Raw genomic sequence first — 25,369 nt, forward strand, 5'->3', positions numbered from 1 at the left:
GACCTTATTTCTGGTATTAAATACGGTTGTTTACTCACCCAGATAAGTTTGGTGTCATTTGGAGTCATTCGGAAGATATTTAGATCCACGAGAGCCGCGTACATCCATACAGTGGGAATGATCGGGGCACCGACAACGAGAATCTAAATAACACATTATCTGCCACGAAACTCGTTCATTTCACCAATATGTTTTTATGAATCGCTAGAGTTGCTTGTCATCATAATCCGGGTCATTTATACTGACCTACTAACCTCTGACCTGGATGATGTCAGAGGCAATTCGTAAAGACAATCCTCTTTACCACCGAAACGTTCACCTTTCTGTTTCTCACTTTTTGTCACTGAGCACTATGTAATAATCAATTCATGTTTTGCATAAGAAGTGCCTCTGCTTTTTGTGTAGTGTGCGGGCCGTTCTACACAAGCAATGAGAAGAAACTAAAGAAATGTAAATTCTCACAAATTCAAGGAAAATAAACAATTTATGCATGTGTGTAGGCTAACGTTACTTACTCAATCGAAAGTTGCCCGTTCGGTCCTACAGGCTTTGGCTGGGTCTTCCAGTTTACTTTTGGGACACGAAAAAAAGTCTCTACAACAGTCCGGTTGATCATAGAAGTGAAATCCTCTGTAGCTGTGAGACAGTCATTTCTGGAGACATCCAGACGTGTATCTTCTGGCCTCAAATCCCACTCGGAGTGACAAAGGCATTCCTCCTCTGCTGGCATAGTGGAACATTGTCCACAAAAATACACACACCACCAGTTAGCATCAGTTAGCTCGGACGTGCAGCGGTTTGTTGTTCTCTGGCCAGCTGTTCCTCTCTCTGCCTCCGCATCCTCCTTTCAAAGAGCTCCTCATCCGTATACTCTGGCTCAAAACGGTAAGGACATCCATCATATTCAAAGTCGTCGTCCACAACCTCAAAATCTGACAGATATTCAGCCATGTTTCAAAAAACAGTAGCAAATTCCAGTCATAAACATAGCCGTGCTGCGGACGTGCGGCGGCGCGATGACATCATCCAGGTCAGAGGTTAGTAGGTCAGTATAAATGACCCGGATGATGATGATGACAAGCAACTCTTGCGATTCATAAAAACATATTGGTGAAATGAACGAGTTTCGCGGCAGATAATGTGTTATTTAGAGCCTCATTGTCGGTGCCCCGATCATTCCCACTATATGGATGTACGTGGCTCTCACGGATCTAAATATCTTCCGAATGACTCCAAATGACACCAAACTTATCTGGGTGAGTAAAGAACCATATTTAATGCCAGAAATAAGGTCCAGGTTGTAAAAAATGGAACTTCCCCTTTAATAAGCATGTTGTCAATGCAAAAAACATATTTAAAAAGTAGTGCCCAGGTTGTGGAATTCAAATCATTTTCTAGACACTTTTTCTTATTTCGCCTTACGGCCTACTAGGCTACTAAAATGACAGAAATCATCTTTGGCTAAAATTACAATTTTTTAGTTAGGCCTGTGTCCCATCTGTTAACATTGAGGGGCAGCGTTTATGACCAGCACAGCAGCCACCAGGGGATAAACAAGATGTTTTGGCTTAACTTTTGGGAAGCTATCATGCCGTTCATCTTTATATACAGTCATTGACTCAGATCTTGACCTGCCTAAATGAAGACTGATGAATGTATGTTTTTGAAATAATTTTACTGTTTGTCTGTGTGTGTGTGTGTGTGTGTGTGTGTGCGTGTGTGTGTGTCAGTGGTGCAGGGCAGGGGAGTGTGTCAGTAAGACTCCCATCCCTGAGCATGTGGACGGTGACTGGAGTCCATGGAGCCAGTGGAGCATGTGCAGTAGGACCTGCGGTACTGGAGTCCAGTTCAGACAGAGGAAATGTGACAACCCTCCGTATGTCACCTGTCTATCTGTGTTTGTGTGTTCAGATTTCTCACATTGTGATAAAAAATGCTTTCCCTGGATACATTTATATATAACTTTCAGAAAATACTTGTTATTAAAGACACCGGTGGACCTTAAGTGAACTGCAGTCAGCATCCTGTTGCTTGTGCTCACACTCTGTTGGTGTGAGAGGGCACCAGTATTGGCCAAAACAGTTATGTGACATACAGGAGACAGAACGTGATTGGCCAGCATTATGTTGAGTAATAAGCTGTAAAATGAAATCAATCAATAAATTAATCAGTCAATCAATTTATTTGTCATATGAAATCATAAAATTTAAGGTCAGTGCAAATGTCAGTTGCATCAATTTGTGCTTTCAAAACAGTGTAATAATAAATATACATCTATTGGCATGGGAGTGGGGGGTGGGGCTATCTCAGGCAGGCTCTTCATTTAGAATCCTTGTGACCTGAGGGTAGAAGCTTTTCCTAAGCCTCTCAGTGTGGGCCTTGTGTAAGCACCTTCTTCGAAACCTCAGCAGTGAGTGCGTTTACGTGGACAGTTTAATCCCCTTTTCATTCGGAATGAAAGTTCATTCCCATTAAAAGCAATCTTGTAAACATCTAATTCGGAGTGAAAATGGCTAATACAATTGAAAATTCATTCCGATGTAAGGAGTTGGAATATTCCGTTTCTAATTCCGAATGAAAGAATTTCTTGCACTTGTATACACTCATTCCTCTTTAAGTTCATTCCGGCAAGGCACTAAGAATGGTGTCGTCAAGCATCTTGTTATCCGGAATGAGGACTACAGTGTTTTCTTCCGGAAACATAAACACATAACATCCGCCCCGCCCCCTATCCAATCAATAACTACCCTGCCCCAAACCTTGCACAGACCCAATAAAGGCAATTAAAAGGTGATTAAAATGATCTCCCATGTAAACCCTCATTCGGAATGAATATTTCCCATGTAAACTACCTGGAAAAACTTTAATTCCAAATGATTTCATTCAGATTTATTTCATTCCGAATGAGAAGTATCATGTAACCGCACCCCGTGTTATGTGACAAGGCAAGTGAACCCAAAAGCAGACAAAACACAGACTTGGAGCAGGATCTAATAGGGGATTTATTGATAATAAAATGAGTGGAGGAGTGCTGGGAGGCAAAGTCCGAGGTAGGCAAGAGAAGCAGGGGAGCTGTGCTGGGGAAGCTGGCCAAGAGGTTTCCTGAGCCGGGGAGGTGAAGAGGGGCAGATGGGGTCCAGGTAGTTTCTAGTTTCGAAGGAGTGTCCGTGCAGGGGGAGAGCTGGTGTGATGGCAGTTGGTTATCGCATGCGGAGGAGTGGAGCAGTAGGCTGGAGTCAGACCAGGATTATGCTGCAGGCACAGGGAAACAGGTATTAGTAAGCGTATCAAAACAAAGTGGCTGGAACGTGACTGACTAATAGCAGAGTCTATGATCTGGCAGCATGCTGAAGTGGGACCCTGGTATATGAAGCGAAGTTGATTGATGATGTTAACAGCAGCTGCGGCAACTCCTGCGCACCTGACACTAATCTATACTTAGAATGAGAGAGAGAGAGGGGAGGAGGGAAGCTCCAGGCTAGGAGGGAGAGGAGGCTGCAGCCCTACGGGCAACACCTGGCATCTTAGGCAATCGGGATGTTGCCAATGAAGTCCTGGATGAGAGAGGGGTCCAGGGGCTGGCGGCGTGGGATCCAGCAGCGTTCTTCCAGGCCATAGCCCTCCCAATCCACCAGGTACTTTAAGCCACGGCCCGCCGACGCACAGCCAGTATCCGCCAGACTGTGAAAACAGGAGGAGGAGGGGGAGGTGTGGGAGGGCACAGAGGGTTAGAGGAGACTGGCTTGATTTGGGAAACATGAAAGGTGGGGTGGATACAAAGTAGGGCAGGGAGCTTGAGACGAACAGCACAGGGGTTAATGATGGACTCAATCTCAAAAGGACACAACGAGGTGACAGTTTCCTGTTCCAGTGGAATCCCTAGAACTGAGTCATACCTTCTGGCCAGGGGCATAGCTGGGAGCTGGGAAGCTGCCGCGGTTAGCTTGCTCTTGGCTTCTGGTAAAGGAGCGGCGCAAAGCAGTCCTGGCTTGTTTCCATGTCTTGAAACAGCGGACACTCCAGGAGGATGGATTGGATGAGGTGACACAGCAGAGCACAGCCTCCATCTCCTGATTGGCTCTCTCAGTTTGAGTCTGAGGATGGTATCCAGAGGAAAGGCTGGTTGTGGGACAGAATCAGGAACAAAGGATTGGGGGGGCCGTTACCTGGGTCAACCTGTTGTTCTTGAGCCCGTTTCATCAGCGATTCAATTTCCCAGGTGACTGCAGCGAGAACACAGGTGGGAGGCAGGATGGGTTCTGGACCAGAACTTGTCCCTTCAGTGGTGAACTGGCATGACAGGGCATCAGGCTTTATGTTGCAGGAGGCTGGGCGGTCAAAGTGAAGTTAAATCTGCCAAAGAACAGGGCCCACCTGGCTTGTCTGGGGTTCAGCCGCTTAGCAGATTGGATGTAGGCAAGGTTCTTGTGGTCTGTCCACACCACAAAGGACTGATCTGCTCCTTCCATCCAGTGACGCCACTCCAGTTTCACTGCGAGGAGTTCACGGTTGCTAACATCATAATTTCTCTCTGCAGAGAGTCTGCGGGAGAAAAAAGCACAGGGGTGGAGTTTTTTGTCAGAAGAGGCACACTGAGAGAGGACTGCAGCTACCCCAGTATCCGAAGCATCCACCTCCACAATGAACAGTCAGGCTGGGTCTGATTTTGTGAGGATTGGAGCAGAGGAAAAGTGGCGCTTGAGGTCTATGAAGGCTGCATCAGCCTCAGCGGACCAACGGAATGGGCCAGATGTGGAGATGAGGGCTGTGAGGGGGCAGCAATGCAGCTGTATTTCTTGATGAATTGCCAGTAACAGTTTGCAAAGCCCACAAAGCGCTGCAGCTTTTTGTGGTTGGAGGGGGTTGGCCACACAGTTACAGCTGAAACCTTGGCAGGATCCATCTGCACCTCTCCCTTTGCAATAATATAGCCCAGAAAAGACACTTTAGGAACATGAAATTCGCTCTTCTCAGCCTTCACAAACAACTTATTCTCCAAAAGATGCTGAAGGACCAAATGCACGTGCTGCTCATGCCCAGAGGGGGTCTTGGAAAAGATAAGGATGTCATCCAGGTATACAAACACAAACTTGTTGAGCATGTCACGGAGGACGTCATTCACAAGGGCCTGGAAAACTGCAGGGGCATTTGTTAGGCCAAAGAGCATCACCAAATATTCAAAGTGGCCCAGAGGAGTATTGGATGCCATTTTCCAACCATCTCCCTCATGAATGCGGACCAGGTGGTAGCATTGCGTAGGTCTAACTTTGTGAATAGAGTGGCACCATGGATGGGAATAAATGCTGAACTGATGAGAGGTAAGGGGTACTTGTTTTAACAGTTATGTTATTTAAGCCACGGAAATCAGTGCAGGGTCTTAATGTACCATCCTTCTTCCCAACAAAAAAGAAACCAGCACCCACCAGACAGGAGGAAGGATGGATTATTCCCGCTGCGAGGGACTCCTGGATGTACTTTTCCATGGCCTCATGCTCTGGTCGAGAGAGGTTGTATAGCCGACTGGAGTTGGAGTTAAGACGACGAGCCCTCTCCTCTGGTGTCAGATGGGCTCTACCAATCTGCATAGCCTCAGGCTCGGGATTACTTGATGGGGCTCAGGAATGTTCAGGTCTTGGAGGTGAGCGCTGACAGTGGGTTGGCCAGGTGGTGGAAGTCAGCTGTTTTGCTGCCCTCTCCTGCTGGCGCTCACGGAACCGGTTGTCAATTTTAATGGCCAAGGAAATGAGCTGGTCTTAAGAATTGGGCTCATCACAAGAAAGAAGTTCATCGTGTATTACCTCATTTAATTCTGTTAAATTCTGGAAAGTCCCCTGCAGTGCCTCGTCATTCCATCCACCCACTGCAGCCAGAGTCCCTGCCGTAGGGGGAGAAGACGTCTCGCTGCATCCTTGCCCGAACAGGGTGATCAAAAACCTTCAGCATCTCCAAGAGGAAGTCATCGTAGGAGTAACAAAGGGCAGACTGATTCTCCCACACAGCGGAGCCCCAGGCACAAGCTGGTCCACACAATGGGTCGATTACATAGGTGATGCCTGTGGATATTCTCATTCATCCAGGTCATAGTTATCTCAAGGCAATTGAATCGAACGCAACTGGACTTGGTTTTGTCTTAGAAGACGTTTCACCTCTTATCCAAGAGGCTTCATCAGTTCATGCTTGTCTGACTAGGCTGGAACTAGTCTGACAAACTGGTGTGGAAGCACCCAGGTATTTAACCTCTGGGGAGGTCTTCACAAGGCCAATGATGTCACTGGTTCGTTAGTACTCCAATGGTGTGTCAACAACAATCGTTGAAACTCCTGCTGCAACACTGCAATTGGAGTCATTAGAGTCACATGAGGCCATTTGTGAACGACCATTGTTTTTAGAGGTTAAGTTGTTAAACCTCCTGGGCAAGGATGAAAGGACAGCATTATAGGTGGGGGATAGGTGGTGTCGCAGATCTCCTCCTCTATTGAGAGATGGCTTTTCCAATTTCATATAGATGGCTTCTTTTACACCTCTTTCAAACCATCGGTCTTCCCTGTCCAAAATGTGCACATTGCAGTCTTCGAAGGAGTGTACTTTCTCCTTGAGGTGTAGATAGACAGCTGATTCCAATTGCAGCGTTGCAGCAGGAGTTTCAACGACTGTCATTGACACATCATTGGAGCACTAACGAACCAGTGACATCATTGGCCTTGTGAAGACCTCCCCAGAGGTTAAATACCTGGGTGCTTCCACACCAGTTTGTCAGACTAGTTCCAACCTAGTCAGACAAGCATGAACTGATGAAGCCTCTTGGATAAGAGGTGAAACGTCTTCTAAGACAAAACCAAGTCCAGTTGCGTTCGATTCAATTGCCTTGAGATTGCATAGGTGATGCGGGAGCAATCAGTGGGGTAAGAATCTAATATTTCTTAAAATGGGCATAGTTTGCCTTAAAGGGATAGTGCACCCAAAAATGAAAATTCAGCCATTATCTACTCACCCATATGCCGACGGAGGCCCTGGTGAAGTTTTAGAGTGCTCACATCCCTTGCGGAGATCGGCGGGTGGAGCGACTAGCATACCTAATGGCAGACGGTGCCCCAGACTAACGTCCAAGAACACAAAATTGAATCCACAAAGTACCTCCATATTGGTCATTCATAGTGATCCAAGTGTGCTGCAGCCGCGACATAAAAAGTTGTTTCGAAAAATGTCATATGAACTCTGTTTTTAGCCTCACTGTAGCCTGTAGCTCTGACTACTTCTCTGTGCTCCGCGCTCACGTGTGCGCACCTGCACGAGACCAGCAAAAGCATGAGCTTTGCTCACCCGTGTTTACATCACGTGACACGTGCACCGCAGGGAGAGACAACGTAACAACAGAGCTAAAAGATAATTTGCACTACGGTCTTTTAGCAAAGGACAGCCTAACATGTCTGAAGACTTTGAAATTGAGGAGGAACAGCATTTCTTTGTTGAGCCGTATTTGTTTGAGCCCGAGTATACGGACGGAACTCAGGCTACTGGACGAAGCAGCCGCCGCAGCTCATGAGCCTAACCCTCAGCCAGCCACAGAATACCGGAGTCGAGCACTGGAAACCTGGTGGTGTAGTTGTTTCAAATGCAAAGCAATGCCAAGGGATGAGGAAAGTCTTTGCTTCTCAGACTGGGAATTGGCGATGCCTGCACTTGAGAATCTGGACATCAGTACTGACGAGACTGCTGCTCTTCAGAGATCACTGATCACCCTGAGCGTGTGCACACGTGAACGCGGACCACAGAGAAGCACTCAGAGCTACAGGCTACAGTGAGGCTAAAAACAGAGTTCATATGATGTTTTTCGAAACAACTTTTTATGTCGCAGCTGCAGCACACTTGGATCACTACGGATGAACAGTATGGAGGTACTTTGTGGATTCAATTTTGTGTTCTTGGACGTTAGTCTGGGGCACCATCTGCCATTAGGTATGCTAGCCGCTCCACCCGCCAATCTCTGCAAGGGATGTGAGCACTCTAAAACTTCACCAGGGTCTCCGTCGGCATATGGGTGAGTACATAATGGCTGAATTTTCATTTTTGGGTGCACTATCCCTTTAAAGTGCTGACTCTTTTTGATTTGAAGACTCTGATTAGATAAGTTACACTGATCAGCATCCCAGTCCACTTTTCACAATACTTCTGTCTGACCACAGAAACCAAACTTCAAAATAGAGGAAGTTCCACTTCAGCAGTTGAAGTGACCATATTTAGGATCCTTGTGGCCTGAGGGTGGACGCTCTTCTTGAGCCTCTCAGTGCTGGCCTGGTGTAACTAATACCTTCTTCCTAACCTCAACAGTGAGAAAAAAAGTCCAGGTGGTTGGGATCCTTAATAATTTCTCATAGACTTATACTTGCAGGAGCAGAAATTCCTCAGCATGTGAGGGAGCACCCAGAAGGAGTAGGTTGTTTTCCTGACTCTGCTTCTTTCAGGTACCCACCATAGCTGAGTCGTCAGCATTTTAATGATTATATTGGAGGTGGCTACACAGTATACAGGGAAAGCAGGGGGTCGTGGGCTTGTAATCTGTCATACTTCTTAGACCTTGAGACATGCTTCTCTGATAGCCTTCTTGGAATTGCAGTTCCACTTTCTTCTGTTGTGGTGTAAAGTGGCTCCCCTCGAACCAAACAAACAGATGGTGGTGTTGATCTAGTAAAAATTCTCTGTTTCTCTCGCTTACTGTCTGAGGTGATCCATGCAGATCTTAGATTTCTGTCCTCCTGGCTGGCTCTCCATTTGTTGTGGTGTAAGTTGGCTCTCCTCGAACCAAAAAATTAGACTGTGGTGTTGATCAATATCCAATAAAACTGCTTTCACTAAAATCAAATAAAATCCCGATCACTTTGAAAAAAAAAAAAAAATCAGGAGGCTGATCACAAGTCCAATGCCAGAGAGTTTATTCCATGTTCAGAGATGACATCCAAATGAACCCATTTGAGTTGGTGGTCCGGACCAAAAACCCAAAGGCCTTGGGCATGGACCTTTACACCCAGTCTCTCTCTCTTTCTCTCGCTCGCTTTCTTACGTTTTTAACCAATCATATGTGCAGAACGACTACTGTTTTTTCAATTCACTTACATCACAACATCACTTTTTACCTCATCTGACTGGTTGAGTAGGTTGTTTTTTACCAAAAAGTGCCGACCTCAGGAGTTTTCTTTTACTATGATCTTACCAACCTGATCTCACAAAAATACGTGAAATGACCACGACCTCTTAACACCGCATTCTGTGGTGGCAGCACGTAATGGGTTGAAATTACATGCCGGTACCATGGAAACAATGCCAATGTAAAGTCAATTAGGATCCTTTCCCGTGGTGGACACACAAATGACCCTGATTCAATAACGTCTTGTATACACACAAAAACACGAAAGTGTTCTTGATATTAAAACGGCAAATATATTCCTCTGTTATAATTTCCCACCAATAATAATAATAATAATAATAATAATAATAATAATAACATGATAGTTTGGCTGTACTAGATATTTGATATATTCAAATATTCAGTCCCAAAAATGCTGTTTCTAGAGAACTTGCTAAAATATCTGAAAATAACCATCATCCTTACTTTTTCTTGACATATTTCATCTAGGTGCAATGTAGTTCGGCTTTACTAGACATTAGATATATTCAGTAGATTTATCTTTTTACGACTCTATTTTACAAGACGCAAAAAACCTACCGTCCCAAAAATGCCGTTTCTAGCGTATTAGCTAAAATATCAAAAATTAGCCGACATCTTTACTTTTTCTTAACATAGTTCATCTAGGTGCAGTGTCATCACTAGTTCGGCTTTACCAGATATTAGATATATTGGGTAGATATATCTTTTTACAACCCTATTTAGAACCCTACTTTGCAAATCAGAAGCACTACAACTATGTTTCTGATATGTATCAAGCTGCATGGCGTGGTCCCAGGGAATTGTAGATTTTAAAAAAGATAAGTGTTTTTCCTAGATTTGGAAGTTGTAAATACTGAATTGAGAGTACACTGTGGACTTTAAGGGGGTGGTAAACATACTTGTGTAATCAGATTTTAAATATCTAATTTCTAAATGGGTGAAAATTAATTTTATCCATATTTTACCCATATCTGACAGCACCCCCAGTTGTTGACTACACTCACATGATAGTTGAGGTCAAGAGCTCTCTATAACAGTTGGTCCCATGTCTGTACCCTCTTTCGAGTTATAAGCCCTCAAACATGCACTGAGGTCAAGGTTCAAAGGTGAATGGCTGAAAGCAGGAGCCATGCAGAATCTTCATGCTGACATATGTTACTCTCCAGGTTGAGACCTTTCCAGCGATGTATTTGGTTTAGGTCTATGACAAAATTTAGATTTTTTTCATTTTTTTGACACAAGCCATGCCAGGTGTAGTTTCAGAGAGCACTTTGAATGCCCAGTGTATAAAATGATTTTTATTTGTTTCTTTGCTTGTTTTTTTCTTGCCAGAATCTAAATCCCCTCCTATAATGCACAGATGAAGCCTAATCATCAAGTGTTTTATTTTAGTACACAGAAAATAAAACACTTGATGATTAGGCTTCATCTGTGCATTATAGGAGGGAATACAGATTCTGGCAGGTATAGAAAACAGTCTGAAATAATCTGTTTCCCCACTGTAATTGTGCCTAGAAAAGAGGAAAGTTGTTCATATGCGCTAAGGTTATTGATTATGATCTGAAGTACACAGAAAATAAGACGCTTGATGATTACGCTTCATCTGTGCATTATAGGAGGGGATACATTTCGAGTGAAATAGATGTAGACCTACTTGAGGCCTGCAAACAATTACAGTGATCTTGATTTTTAATATCAAAGTTCCTTAATTCAATAAATCATTTACAAAATTGTGAATTACAGCGCATTATATGTCAATTTATAGGAGGAAAAAGACAAGGTTGCCGTGGTTTTTCAGTTCAGTACAGTGTGTAATACGACGTTATCACGTGCAGAAGAATAAAAGCATTTGTTTTGATGGATGAGCCATGTGTTACTTTGCAAAACCTTGTTGATGAAATCATAATACTAAAATGATGAATCAAACAATGCAAATGTTGGTAGTTTTCATTTATTTAGGTGAAATCAAACTCCGTAACGTTGCTCCATCTCCGCTGAATGCATGCCCGCTCCCGCGGCCAGGGGATACATTTCCTGTTGGGGATAAGTCCCGTGGCACGACACCGGCACGTAATTTCAACCCATTACGTGCTGCCACCACGGAATGCGGTGTTAAGACTTCGTGGTCATTTCACGTATTTCTGTGAGATCAGGTTGGATCTTACCCACCCCTCTTTCATGCATCCCAATTATCTAGGTCAGAGCGAGTGTGTATGTGTGCAGGTGCTTGGACCGGCCTTCAGATGTATGTATTTTCCCAGGCCGCGCATGCACTGTGGTGTGTATTAGCCTGCCCAGTGAGCCTAGTCACTGGTGTACAGCCTCAATGCTTAGAGCAGCTTTCTCTCTTCACACAACAGCTCAACTTTACAATGAGGGCTTCATTCTACTATTAGATTTGGATCTTGCTTGGCTTTTTTCTTTTTAATTCACACAATGATAATATACTGATGATACATTGATAATTCAACTCAACGCAATGATTATGCTTGGATTTTGGTGCTCTTGATTACATTTTCACTCAGTTTGATATGACATATGATTTTCACATACACATATATGTGTGTGTGTGTGTGTATATATATATATATATATATATATATATGTTAGGGCTGTCAATCTTCCCCAAAAATCAGATTTGAATTTTTAATGTTTTTTATGTTAAAAATTTGAATAACATTCAAATTTTTAATGTTTTTTTTTTTTTAGCTCATTATATACACATATAGACCAGCTTATTTGGGAATTCTACAGGATGCCAATTACATCATGCATCCACTAGAGGGCATTCCAATCAAATCTGTTGTGTAACATTTGCAAAACACTTTAGTTTAGGACCTGTGTGTAATTGACAAGCAAGGGTGAAAACATTGAATTTCCCCTCAGGGGGATTAATAAAGTAAAATAAACTATAAACTATATTACAGTACACTACAATATGTATTTAAAGGGAAATTTCGGTTTATTTCAACCCGTCTCCTGTCGTCCTAAATTTGTTTCAAGTGACTAGTGACATAGAAATAATAGTTAGCATGTTAGCCATTAGCCTAGATACAGCCATAGTGTCAGACCTGTTAAAACGTAAGTGAACGGGCATCCCTTGAAGTGCAAAGTTAGTCTACTAAACAAGCTTTTTTCCCACAAAGACCGCCTCATATCGTTAGGATAAATGTCAGAGAACATATAGAAAATGACATAAACGTTACCAGTGTGCTGCCATGTATGTTTATCCCTCTAGCTCTGCTTTCCAAAGCGCAGCCGAAATATATCTCGTCAGCTCTAGATAAAGCCCAGCTGGATACTAACGTTACTCCAGATGGAGGTGTCTCGTCCTCGGTCACATCCAGACCTTGAAAATAAGGCTGCAACGGGTCCCATTCCTTGCAACAGAGGCATTCCTCTTCTGTGGGCACTGGGGCACAGCATTCACAGGTAGCTACGCAGCCTTGCGGCAGCCATTCCTCCCCTCTCATCCTCTAACATTACCTGTTGCGCCTCTCTCTCTCCTCCTCCTCCGTTCAGGCTACTGTCCGGTTCTGCCTTCCAGCTGTTGCTGCTTGTTCAGGCACGCTATGAGATCGCTGCTTGTTCTTGCAATATTTCGGCCGCGCTTTGGAAAGCAGAGCTACATTGTAAACAAACATGGCAGCACACCAGTAAGGTAAGACAACACGTTTACATGCCGTTTTCTATATGTTCTCTGACATTTATCCTAACGATATGAGGTGGTCTTTGTAGAAAAAAGCTTGTTTTACTGGACTAACTTTGCACTTGAAGGGTTGCCCGTTCACTTACGTTTTAACAGGTCTGACGCTACGGCTGTATCTAGGCTAACAGCTAACATGCTAACTATTATTTCTATGTCACTAGTCACTTGAAACAAATTTAGGACGATAGGAGACGGGTTGAAATAAACAGAAATTTCCCTTTAATTTTCAACCGATGTATTAACGAAAATGTACCTGTGATATGTCAGCTATGGAAACAAAATGTCTTGTCCAAAAAATTCACATTGAAATGAAAAACACTGTCATGATTAAGTAATTATATAATGTTAACAGCAACATGGTGTCTGTCATACTGTTAAGAATTGAAGTGTTCCCCATGTACTGTATAAAACAAAGGTCTGTGGTGACAGTACTCTTGCTTTGTTGTGTAACACATTGTGATGTAAGTACATGAATATATAAATACATTTTAACAGGATAACAAATATTAACATGGACAAAACATGAATTATAAAGGAGAGTAAATCATAAAAGAAAACGATTTTTACAAAGACTAAAGTGGTGATTAAACAAAGGAGCTTGTAATTTTGGAGTGTAACATTTCCTCAAAGATGTGTATACTTTCCTGATGTAACAGCAGGCAGACACTAGTTAATTTCAGTGGAGAAACTGAGCAGGACTACATGTATTTGATCATGTAATGCTGCAGCACAGTTTTAGCTACAGATTTGATTCAGATTCTAAATGAGGCAAAAGAGTTTGACCTGGAAATCTTGTATTTACATGTTTTTGCTATCAGGCATTTATTTAGGAAAATGTAGGAATGAGACACATGAGCTGGTCAGTTTGGTCATGTGTATGTGACCACACCCACACACACACACACACACACCCACACACACACACAGGCAGGTGTCTGTCAGAGCGAAGCCATTGTTATGCTAATTAACGACAGCCTGAAGTTGACTGAGAGACAGGGTGTGAGGGCAAGCACTTCAAAATGGGTTGAAAATTTCTCGAACTAGTGCTTCCAGTTCGAGAGTATGTAGTAGTATTAGTAGTAGTAGTATTGACGATCAGACCGTGGGTCTGATCGTCAATCTGAAGATATCATCATAGAGATAAACTTGTTCTGAACGCAGAGATATATAGCTTTTATGTGTGTGGAGTCAAAAATGCGACCTTAGTCGCAGGTTTTAGATATGTTGGCCCTCATCTTTTCTTCTTCCGAAGATCGTCATGAGTCTTTGTGTCCTGCACCTTTGACAATTATAAAATCCAAACCGTTCGAGTAATGACGAAGTCCTTCACAAGTAATGTTCACCAGGGGTAGAGCTGTCGTGTGCAAGTTTGAAGCAGTTATGAAAAATGGTGTAGGAGCAAATATTTTTTGAGAGAGAGAATTTGTGAAAAACGTCAACTTACATTGAAAGAGCAATAGCGCACTTCCTGTTGGATTTAGGTCAGTGGTGTCAGTGCGTGATTTGTAGGTCTTGATGAGACGAACAAGCTAGTTTTGGTTTGGTCTTTCTACGGGATTCCTACTGGTCGCAGCGGGCATTTTAGTGTGTGTAGGTGGCACAAAAATCGTCATGAGGTTTTGTAACATGTCACATTTGAGAGGCCATAAAATCCAAACCATTCGAGTAATGAAAAAGTTTTACAGAAGATTTGTTCCCCAGGGGTTGATCTGTCAGGGTTGCGAGTTTGAAGCCAATACGATAAACGGTGTAGGAGGATTTGTTTTTTTAAGGATTTTGAAGAAAGAGCATTTTTGAGGCGAAATCTTACTTTGAAAGGGCAAATAGCTCACTTCCTGTTGGGTTAGGTCAGGGGTGCGAGCACGTTATTTGTAGGTCTTGATGAGACGAACAAGACAGTTTTGGTTTGATCTTTCTACGTCATTCCTACAAGCCGCAGTGGCGATTTTAGTGTGTCTAGGTGGCGCTAGACAGCCCATTTGGAACTTTGAGGATTAATTACTTCATTTTCTAAAATTTTTCACCAGTCCTGACATGCATGCCAATTTTGGTGAGTTTTTGAGCATGTTTAGGGGGTAAACTGATTTTTTTCCACATCAATGGCCCCCCCGTCATACAGTAGGTGCCCTTTTTTCCTTTTCACCCATGACCTACAAACATCCTAAGTCCACCACTGACAGAGAGAGACAAGTTGAAGAGCAGGCAGATGGAGGTGGCTTTCAACTCCTCCCTTTCATTCCCAAACCGTAGGTCCAATCATCAATCTGAACATACCACAAGAGAGATACACTCGTTCTGAACGCATAGATATAGGCTTCATGTTTGTAAAATAAAAATTGCAATCTTGGTCGAACGTTTATGATGTCTAGCTCACAGCTGACACATTTGCTCATGTTACTTCTGTCTACACCATTCATACGGGCCACAGCAGCCACATTGGTGTTTCTAGGTGGTGCAAAAATTGTCAAGAGGTTTTGTGACATGTCACCTTTCAGAGGCACTAGCTCATTTCCTATTGGATTTAGGTCAGTGGTGTAAATGAGTGACTTGTAGGTCTCGAGGAAATGAAGAAGCCAGTTTTGGTTTGATCTTTCTACGTCATTCCTCCAGGGTGCCAGAGCCATTTTAGTGTGTCTGGGTGGTGCAAAAATTGTCAAGAGGTTTTGTGACATGTCATTTTTAAGAGGCACTAACTCCTTTCCTATTGGATTTAGGTCAGTGGTGTAAATGAGTGATTTGTAGGTCTTAAGGAAATGAAGAAGCCAGTTTTCATTTGATCTTTCTACAGCATTCGTACGGGCCGCAGCAGCCATTTTACTGTGTCTATGTGGCACAAAAATGGTCAAGAGGTTTTGTGACATGTCACCTTTAACAGGACAGAAAATCAAAACTGTTCGAGTAATGACAAAATTGTTCAGAGGAATTGTTTAGCAGGGCATGGTCTACCATGTGTGAGTGTTTGAAGTCGATACAATAAACGCTGTAGGAGGAAATTTTTTTTTAGTAAGAGAATTTTTGAAAAATGACATCTTACTTTGAAAGGGCAAATAGCTCACTTCCTGTTGGATTTAGGTCAGTGGTTACAGTGCATGATTTGTAGGTCTTGATGAGACGAACAAGCCAGTTTTGGTTTGATCTCTCTACGACATTCCTACAGGCAACAGCGGCCGTTTTAGTGTGTCACGTGATTTGTAGGTCTCAAAGAGATGAACAAGCCAGTTTTGGTTTGATCTCTCTACGACATTCCTACAGGCAACAGCGGCCATTTTAGTGTGTCTAGGTGGCGCTAGATAGCCCATTTTGGCACTTTTAGGATTTATTACTTCATTTCCTAAAATTTTTTGCCAGTCCTGACATGCATGCCAATTTTGGTGACTTTTTGAGCATATTTAGGGGGTCAAATTCCAGTTACAAACGGCAGAAGAAAGAATAAAGAATAATAATAACAATAATAATAATAATGATAAACGCAGCAAAAACAAGAGGGCCTTCGTCCTTCGGCCTGAGGTCCCTAATAAAATTAAATTGTATCAAAAAGAATAAAAGTGCTTATGGCAGCAGCATTTAAAACATTCAAGTGTAAAACAACACTGGCTACGTTTTCTGTACTTTTACAGTAGTGCAATATTTTTGTGAACTGTTGGCCATAACACAGACCCAAACACGGATGAAGTAAACAAGTTAAATCGTATAAAAATGAAAATAAAAGTGCTTATGGTAGCAGCATTTAAAACAGCAATGTTTCAACAGTGGTTATCTTTTCTGTAGGCAACTTTTACAGTACTGAAATATTAAACTGTTGGCCATAACACAGTCCCAAACAAATAACTAACTACTACTTGTCACCGTTTTTGTCACAGCAACATAAGTGTCCAAAACCAGCACTTGGACACAACGCTGGCAACAGTTCATCCTAAATGTTCAAAGTTGTTGGCCAAAAACACAAGACGATCAACATTTTCTGGATCCAATGCAGAGCCTTTTTTTATTCACTATAATCCCAGCCATGGAGAAGACCCTTTCTGCTCTTACCGAGGTCCCAGGGATGCTCAAATAGCGTCGGGCCAGCTGGGCAATGTGAAGAAATCTAGCTTGTGCCATATTCCACCACGCTAGTGGGTTGCTGTGGGTGGGCAGAGGGGTCTCTCTCTCATACAGGAGCATCTCTTGTTGAAGAACATCACGTATTGCCACATCACTCATTGTGCTTGTGTTTTGACTGTAAATATTCCCAAAGAGGTCCTCCATAGCACCGAGAGCCGTTTTCTCTTGGCAGCTCACAGCCTTGTCGCGCCCCTCCCCCTCTTCTTGCTCCTCTGCAATCGCCATCAGCTCACCTTTTACTTTCTCTCGTAACACTTGCTGTTGGTCGGGTTTTAAATGAATCAACCGATGGAAGCGCGGGTCGAGGTAGCTCGCCGAGTTAAGCAACATGAATGCATCTTTGCCTTGTCCATAACGCTTTCCCAAGTCGTCCGTAATCTTAGTTTTCATTTCACAGATTGCAGCTGAATCGTCAGCAGATGGCTGTATTTGTGACATAAGCACAAACTTCAGGGGGAGCACGGCTGATGCGGTTGGAAATCTGTCTGTTGATAAAGCCTCAGTAGCCACTTTGAATGGCTTTAGCACCGCTTTCACCTGCTTCATGAGGGTCCACTCACTCGTACTCAACTCCAGATGACCCAGTTTCTTCTCCATGATAACTGCTGCAACCGCAGCTTGTTGCTCTGCTGCCCGACACACCATATCATAGGTAGTGTTCCACCGAGTAGCGCAGTCGTTGATAAGCCGAGCAGGTTGAACACCAAGCAGCTTCTGTTTAGTTTCTAGGAGATAGCTATCGGTAGGTGACTTGTTAAAATGCAGAGCTGTGGCCTTTAGTCTGCTGAGCTGAGCGGAGTTTCAATAGCTCGCACTGCAAGCCCCTTCCTCACAGCCAGGTTGATAGAGTGTGCCATGCAGGGGACATCAACGACACAGAGGTGCCTCTCCACAGCGTTAACATAATTACCAGCGTTGTCTGTGGTGATGGCGAGAACTGACTCATGACTGATGTTATACTCTCGGAGTATGTTGTCTATGCACTCAGCAACATTTTCGGCAGTGTGGCTCTTTTTTTACTTCTATCGTTTGGAGAACTATATCTTTCATTTCCCAGTCCTTGTTAATTAAATGCGCTGTGACTGTCACATATGAGTCAGTGGCCACTGATGTCCATCCATCTGTGGTCAAGGCGATTGATTGTCCACTAATAATGTGACAGATGTTGTCTTTAGTGGTATCATAGAGCTTCACTATTTTGTTGGTAATGGTCACACGAGAGGGAATAGTGTACCCTGGCTCAGTTTTGTGGAGGAGCTCCTTAAATCCTCCCCCTTGCGTGATGTTGATCAGCCTCATGTCTTTGCAGATGAATTGTGTCAGCTTGTGTGTTATCATGTCCTGTCGAGCAGCTGGCAGGGCTCGAGATGAGGAGGGAGGCAAACACAAGGTCATTCTTGACTGCTTTCTCCAGGGCTCTGTGTCCTCTGCTAACATAGCTTCATACTCGTTGTAATGCAGTGAATAAAGGTGTGCGTTCAGGTTGCTCGTAGTCGAGTGATATTTCAATGATGCTTTGCAATGTTTGCACATCACGGTTTCCCTGGATGTTATTTTCCCGTTCTTTGAAGGAAATCCAAACAGTTTCCACATGGTGCTCCTGAGATTTTCCAGAGTTTGGATATTCTCTATCTCTGCGCTGCCCTCCGCTATCTTGTAAACAACATACATCACTTCGCACCTAACGTCACGACGCACAACGCTGGTTTGCGTCATACAGGAACTCAAATATTCGAACCTTAGATTCCAACTTCGAATATGCTTATTTTTACAATAATTCGAATTGTTTTCGAATAGCGAAGTTCGTTCTGACAGCCCTAATATATATATATATATATATATATATATATATACACACACACACGCACACATATATATAAATATGTACATATATATGTATATATATATATATATATGTATACATATATACATAATGATCAAGTAGCCGCTTTCAGCTTTGACAGCATTCCCCCCCTGTGTGACTCACATAGTCACATTGAACAGTGTTGGGATTCACAGGACCACAGATGATTTATCATTTGGTAAAATCATCACTGATTTAAAGGCTTTTTCCTCTGCATGCTCTTTGTTCTCCAAACAAAGAGAGCTATGTGACACCCATCTCCACAGGAGATCTCACCTCACACCTTAGTGAGACTCAAGTCCCAAAACTTGATTGGACAAGACCTTTACAGTGACATGTGACTCTGATGTCACAGGCATCTGTAGATCTGTGCTCCCTTCCACAGATCTCTCTCTTGCTCTGGAGCTTCAACAGCTCACACCTCTTTCCGGCTGGGCCTGGAACAGCAGAGGCCCAGACCCTTGCTCCTTGCCCCAAACCACTAAAGGGAGGGCAATTGATCACAGACTCTCTTGCAAACACAAGGTTTGCAACTAGCTTTCCAGCAACAAGGAACTAAGTGAGTTAGCACCCAGCGTCTAACTCTGCTAAACCCTGAGCAACCAGCTTCCTCTGAGTTTCACCTTTGGAACAAAGGACCCAGCAAAGACTGCACCTGGAACCATCTTCCCAGCCTTCTTCTGCCAGCTAACAAAGCAGCACACCACCAAGTGACTCTTTCTCCCATCCATTCAAGGATCTGTAACATAACAACTGGGCATAGCTTATCACAGCTTTACAGGCTAAGCAAGACTGTTTAACTTGTTGTATGTGATTTAATGCTGTCATTGAGTTATTGTTGTGATAGTTGCAGTTAGGTCATTGATTAGTTGGCTTCGCCAAAGCTAAGTGTTTAGTTTGCTAATACTGTTCACAAACAGATTCTTGCACACAACTAAACAATCTCTGCACTAATCCAGACCGTTTGCAACACAACTCACATTGACATAGACTCATTAACAAATAGGCTTTCAACAGAGCTACACCCAAACAGGCATCTCAAAGTTCCCTCTTCTTTTCCTTTGTCTTTGTCCTGACCACACAGTCAGACAACACCTCCCCCGATCTGAAGCAAGCTTTGATTCGGCCATTTTGGTAGTTCTCTGTTGTCAGCCATTTTGTTTTGTAGGCCAAACGGCTCTTTGATCACCACACCCGCCTTTGTCTTTCTCTTTTCTCTCTCGCACACACGCACACACACACACACACACACATATACACACCAAGCTTGTATATAGTTAGTTAGAATTTGTGTGTTTTGGTTTGCTTTGCCAGTTTGTGAATAAATATAATTCTTTGGAATCACGCCTGCTGCCTGTTTAATGTTGCACAAGAGTGAATGAATAGTCACCTCTGCTGCGTCAAGAACTCTGAAATCCCTCAGGCGTTACTGTTAATTTTGGTTGTTGTCATTAATTTAATTATTCATCAAAACTCCAAATTAATAATTTAGCGTATTTTATGAGACTGGTATCTTTAACTGGCTATCATTTTTCCCTTTTCGGGAATGGTGTCCCACGAGGTGATTTAAGGTTAATTAAGTCACATTATTTAACATAATTATTAATTATTAACAATAATTATTAATTATTTCCGATAGCCAATTAAATCCCAACATTTTGGTGCCTCCGTGTGAAGCCCGAATTTATGTTCCCAACATTTTTGGTGCCTCCGTGTGAAGCCTACTGTGTTGACCCCAACATTTTTGGTGCCCCATAGCGAGGACTAGTACTGTTGACATTCATTCATATTTGTACAATATTAATATCAGCATACATTTTTGGTTCACACCAAAAATCTTTGATTCCATTCTTGGACTACCCAAAAGTCTTTACGTTCACCACTAGTCTGCTACAGCAGTAGACATTCAGCTGTACTTACAAACAAGTACACTGTGGTGAGAATTATTTTATTTTTATTTTTCACAAAGATAAAGCAACTTGAGAGACACTGTGTAATTGATTACCGCTATCTTAAGCCTCATAGTGTTACACTAGAGTTGCCATTGCTGCTAGCTTTTCAATTTGACCTACCCTGTAGAAACTTGTAAGATTTTGGTTCAGCATTTGAATACCACGTATTCAATGCAGTCTGGTCAAACTGTCAAACTTTGCAGTTGATTCTGTTGTTCCTATTTTCCCTTGAAATTCATCACAGCGTGCCACCGGCCCTGTGACACAGAGAGTTTACGTGAGAACTGGCTGTTACTGCCAAGCATTTCAGCCTAAGTAAAAGGTAGAGCATAAGCGCCACAGTGTGCTACCAGCCCTGTGAAGTTTGTACCTCGCTGTTACGATCTAAGTTCCAGCTTGAGTTAACTTTAAGAAACAATTCTCTAACTGATAGTGCCACGCATTTTAGTTAGTGCATGTTGTTATCTTTGCAGGAAAATTTACCGTCATAAATTCCTGTCCCTTATCTTTGGTACCTGTTTGTGTTGTAGTGACCCCTCCTCCACGCTACCCCCACAGTGAGGACCAGCACATTCTTTTGTTAGGCTAGTGTGCATCACAAGTTACACTCAAAGGTGTCTGCCAAGCAACACCACAGCCAACTTAACATTGGACTTGTACTAGGACAACCTGTTTTAGCCTTACCCTCCTTTTAAGACCTAACAATGGCGAACCCCTGTTTAGAACAGTTTATTCATTCCATTGCACAGAGCCTAAACTCTGGCTGTCCAGAACTCATCAGCAGATTGAGTCTTGGGGAATGCAAGGACGAGATAAACTCTCTACTCAGCGACAACTGTGATGCACAGACTGCATCCAGTAGTACATTGTTAAAATTCTTGCTTCTGATCTTTCACAGGCAAACCACCCTTGCCTTTCAGAGCAAATCAGCCTTAGAAAAGGAGGTAGAAAGTCTAAGAGCGCAAAATGCTTCCCTCCTCCATGAAGCACAGATGGCTAACAAGAAAGCCATGCGCTATTTAGATGATTTGCATTCAGCGGAGTTAGACCTCTGCTCACATAAAGAAGAACTGTTTAGGCTTAGATCAGAACATCTAGCCCCAGCACAGTCTTACAACCAGTGTGATTCTGGCTTTTCTGATTCCTACTCCTCCCTGGATGAGAGGTTAACACCTCCTCAGCTCAGTAAGTGGAAATCTTTCCCACCAGACCCTAAGTCTTTGGGAATCAAGTCAGCTCCCCAACCTCCACCAACAGACAGAAGTAGCAGTGACCTGATTTCCCATGTCCCAAACATAGACATTGAGGAGACATGTAGTATATCTTCTATAAGATTTTCTGTCCCATGTCCATCGCAGACACTGTTTCTGACAATTTCACCCATGCGCAAGTGGAAAGGGGGGTTGAAAACCATTCAACCTTGGCCTTCCAACCCCAGAGACCTGCAGCATGCGATTCACACCTCTTTAGGAATGCTAATGTAGTCTCGCCTTCACCAGAGAGGACACCTCGCTTTGAAGTGCTTGAGTCTTTAGCTGAAGACATTTAACTGTTTGATCCAAACAACTGTGATCAGCATGTTGATGATTATTTGAGAGAGCTTGACAACTGTCTAGTTGACCTGCCCCAGGCAACTGAAAGGGAGAAGATTAAACTTGTGTGGAAGACCAGCTCCAAGGCTGTCCACAAGTTTATTCAGTACCAGTATCCCAGTGTCAGAAGTAACTACACAAAGCTCTGTCAAGCACTGAAAGAACCATTTTCTGCCACTGCTGACGAGATTGATTCTATGGTTGCAGCCCTCCAAATTAAACATTCACATCTTGATAATCCTAGAGAATATTACAAATGTTTGAGACACGTATACTTTCAGGGCAAGAATGCACCAGGTTTAGAAGAGAACTACACATCAAGTGCAATCCTCTGACCAAAGGGGGGCTGTTGGGATTCACAGGACCACAGATGATTTATCATTTGGTAAAATCATCACTGATTTAAAGGCTTTTTCCTCTGCATGCTCTTTGTTCTCCAAACAAAGAAAGCTATGTGACACCCATCTCCACAGGAGATCTCACCTCACACCTCAGTGAGATTCAAGTCCCAAAACTGTGCTCCCTTCCAAAGATCTCTCTCTTGCTCTGGAGTTTCAACAGGTCACACTTCTTTCCGGCTGGGCCTGGAACAGCAGAGGCCCAGACCCTTGCTCCTTGCCCCAAACCACTAAAGGGAGGGCAATTGATCACAGACTCTCTTGCAAACACAAAGTTTGCAACTAGCTTTCCAGCAACAAGTAACTAAGTGAGTTAGCACCCAGCGTCTAACTCTGCTAAACCCTGAGCAACCAGCTTCCTCGGAGTTTCACCTTTGGAACAAAGGACCCAACAAAGACTGCACCTGGAACCATCTTCCCAGCCTTCTTCTGCCGGCTAACAAAGCAGCACACCACCAAGTGACTCTTTCTGGTTGACATGTTCACTCGTACCCTGTCTATTTGGTTCTACAGAAAACATGCATGATTAGTCACACCTGTATATATGAAAACACCCGGTGTATTGCTTAACATAACATTCGGTGTATAATCAACAAATCACATATTAGATGAGGAATGAAAAGTCCCTTCTGATGGTGCTTTGGCATGGAGGGACCGGGACGTAAAGGTCTCTCCAGCGACGCTGGTGCATGACCCTTTGATACTTTGCGCATCGTAGATGGTCTCCATCGGGGGCGACACCTGCTCACCATTCCTAGCATTCCAGTGCACGTTTTCCTCTGCCAACTCTTACAACGTATATCTGGTATTCTTATATCATGCAGGGGGTCTGGTGAAGAATGCTCAAGTGATTGTCCCATGCGGCTATAATACTGTAACCAAGATTTAGAATTATTGGGCGGGATGGTCCATATGGTAGTGCTCTAATACGAATTGTAGGCTTTGGCCATACTGATTGTCTTTGTTTTTGTCATTTTTGCATCTTAGGTTTTTAGTCGTACTCTGCGTGCTTCATTGTACTCGCTTATTACTTATGCCAGACTCAGCCATTCTGGTTTATTAGGTGGATGAAGACTCCCAGGTGATTAATTGAAAGTGAGATTGTCATAGGGTTCCCAGTCATCAATCAGATCCAACCCTATTGTGTCCATGTCTATTTCCACTTCGTCCTCCACCCGAACAGGGAACTGTCCTGTCATCACTCTCATTGCTTTTTTTTCACCATAAGTTGGATCATCGGCTGCTGTGCTGTTTTTGTTACAGATTATGTGACCCCCATTTCTCACTAGCTGGTGGCATTTGATCTTAGCTTTGTTGGTGGTGGAACATAATTTCATGACACTAATTTTTGGAGGCCATAATTCATTTCTACATTGTATTAGTAACACAAATTTGATTTCCACTGGGATATTCTCAGTTAACTAAATGCTTCCTTTTGGTCTATGGCTGTGTCTGTTTTTACCCTAGATTAGTCTTTATCAACATTTGAGCTGTGTTCTTAATTGTATGTCTCTCTGAGTGACAGTTGGAGACATCAGCACCATTCCCAATAAGACTGTTAGCTTCACCCCTCTCATTTCATTGATCATTGACTCTCTTCTCTCCTGTCTGGCTTTGTCTCTACCACTGCTCCGTTTCCTCACTAGGACTGTCTGCTTCCTCACTCTATTTTTTTTTTTTTTTTTATATACTTTATTAATACCCTGAGGGGAAATTCAATTTTTTCACTCCATTGTCAATTACACACAGGTCCGTAATACACACATGCACAAACAGAACCTATACATGCAATAAGTGGTGAGATGTCAGAGTGAGGGGGCTGCCCATGGATAGGCGGCCCAAGGGGTTGTTCGGTGCCTTGCTCAAGGGCACCTCGGCAGTGCCCAGGAGGTGAACTGGCACCTCTCCAGCTACCAGTCCACGTTCCATATTTCGTCCGGACGGGGACTTGAACAGACGACCCTCCTGTTCCCAACCCAAGTCCCATGGACCAACGATTGCCGCCCCCCGTGTCAAAATCAGATGTCATGTAATCGTCCTTTTGGTCAACAAACTGAGTAAAATTAGGTCAGGTTTTGGCAGTGCAGATGTAAGCCTTTTCAGTTAGCGAAGGCTTTGTCAGCTTCATCAGTCCAGATCACTAAGATTTTTACCGTGAATCATGGCACACCTCTCTTTCTGAGTAATTTGGAGCTTGCCCAACTATCTCTGCGACTGAGGAGGATAGACACACCCAAACTTCTACTTGATCCCAAGCATCTTCAATGCTGCCTAAAATGATTGAGCTACAAAATACAGCCGATTGTCTTAACGTATGCTATCTGAACTTAGTACCAAACCTGGGAAACTCTTCTCTACACAAACTTTGCTACTAATCCAACAACTGGTCCTGCTGTAGGCACTGCCTCTACTCACCCACTAAAATGACAGACCACTATTAAGATGTACCTTATTCTCCCCTCTTGATTAATTATGTCAATGTAGTCTATCATTGAATGTCTGAATGGACCACCTAGCACTGGGATGTGTGCAGTTTGAGTTGAAAAAGTTTTTTCTGTTTTTACAAACATTTTGCAATGTTTTTACT

General features: G+C 43.2%; 1 protein-coding gene across 2 annotated transcripts in view; it reads left to right on the forward strand.

The window, feature by feature from the left end:
* Nucleotides 1–25,369, forward strand: part of adamts17 (ADAM metallopeptidase with thrombospondin type 1 motif, 17) — a 526,549-nt gene that overhangs the window by 328,425 nt on the left and 172,755 nt on the right. For both annotated transcript variants that reach the window (XM_033627478.2, XM_078162521.1), the window contains one exon: nt 1,731–1,876. In XM_033627478.2, coding sequence (XP_033483369.1) covers nt 1,731–1,876 — 146 coding nt within the window. The remainder of the gene's footprint in view (nt 1–1,730; nt 1,877–25,369) is intronic.

The sequence above is a fragment of the Epinephelus lanceolatus genome, chromosome 2, assembly GCF_041903045.1.
Source record: "Epinephelus lanceolatus isolate andai-2023 chromosome 2, ASM4190304v1, whole genome shotgun sequence".
NCBI classification, from domain to species: domain Eukaryota; kingdom Metazoa; phylum Chordata; class Actinopteri; order Perciformes; family Serranidae; genus Epinephelus; species Epinephelus lanceolatus.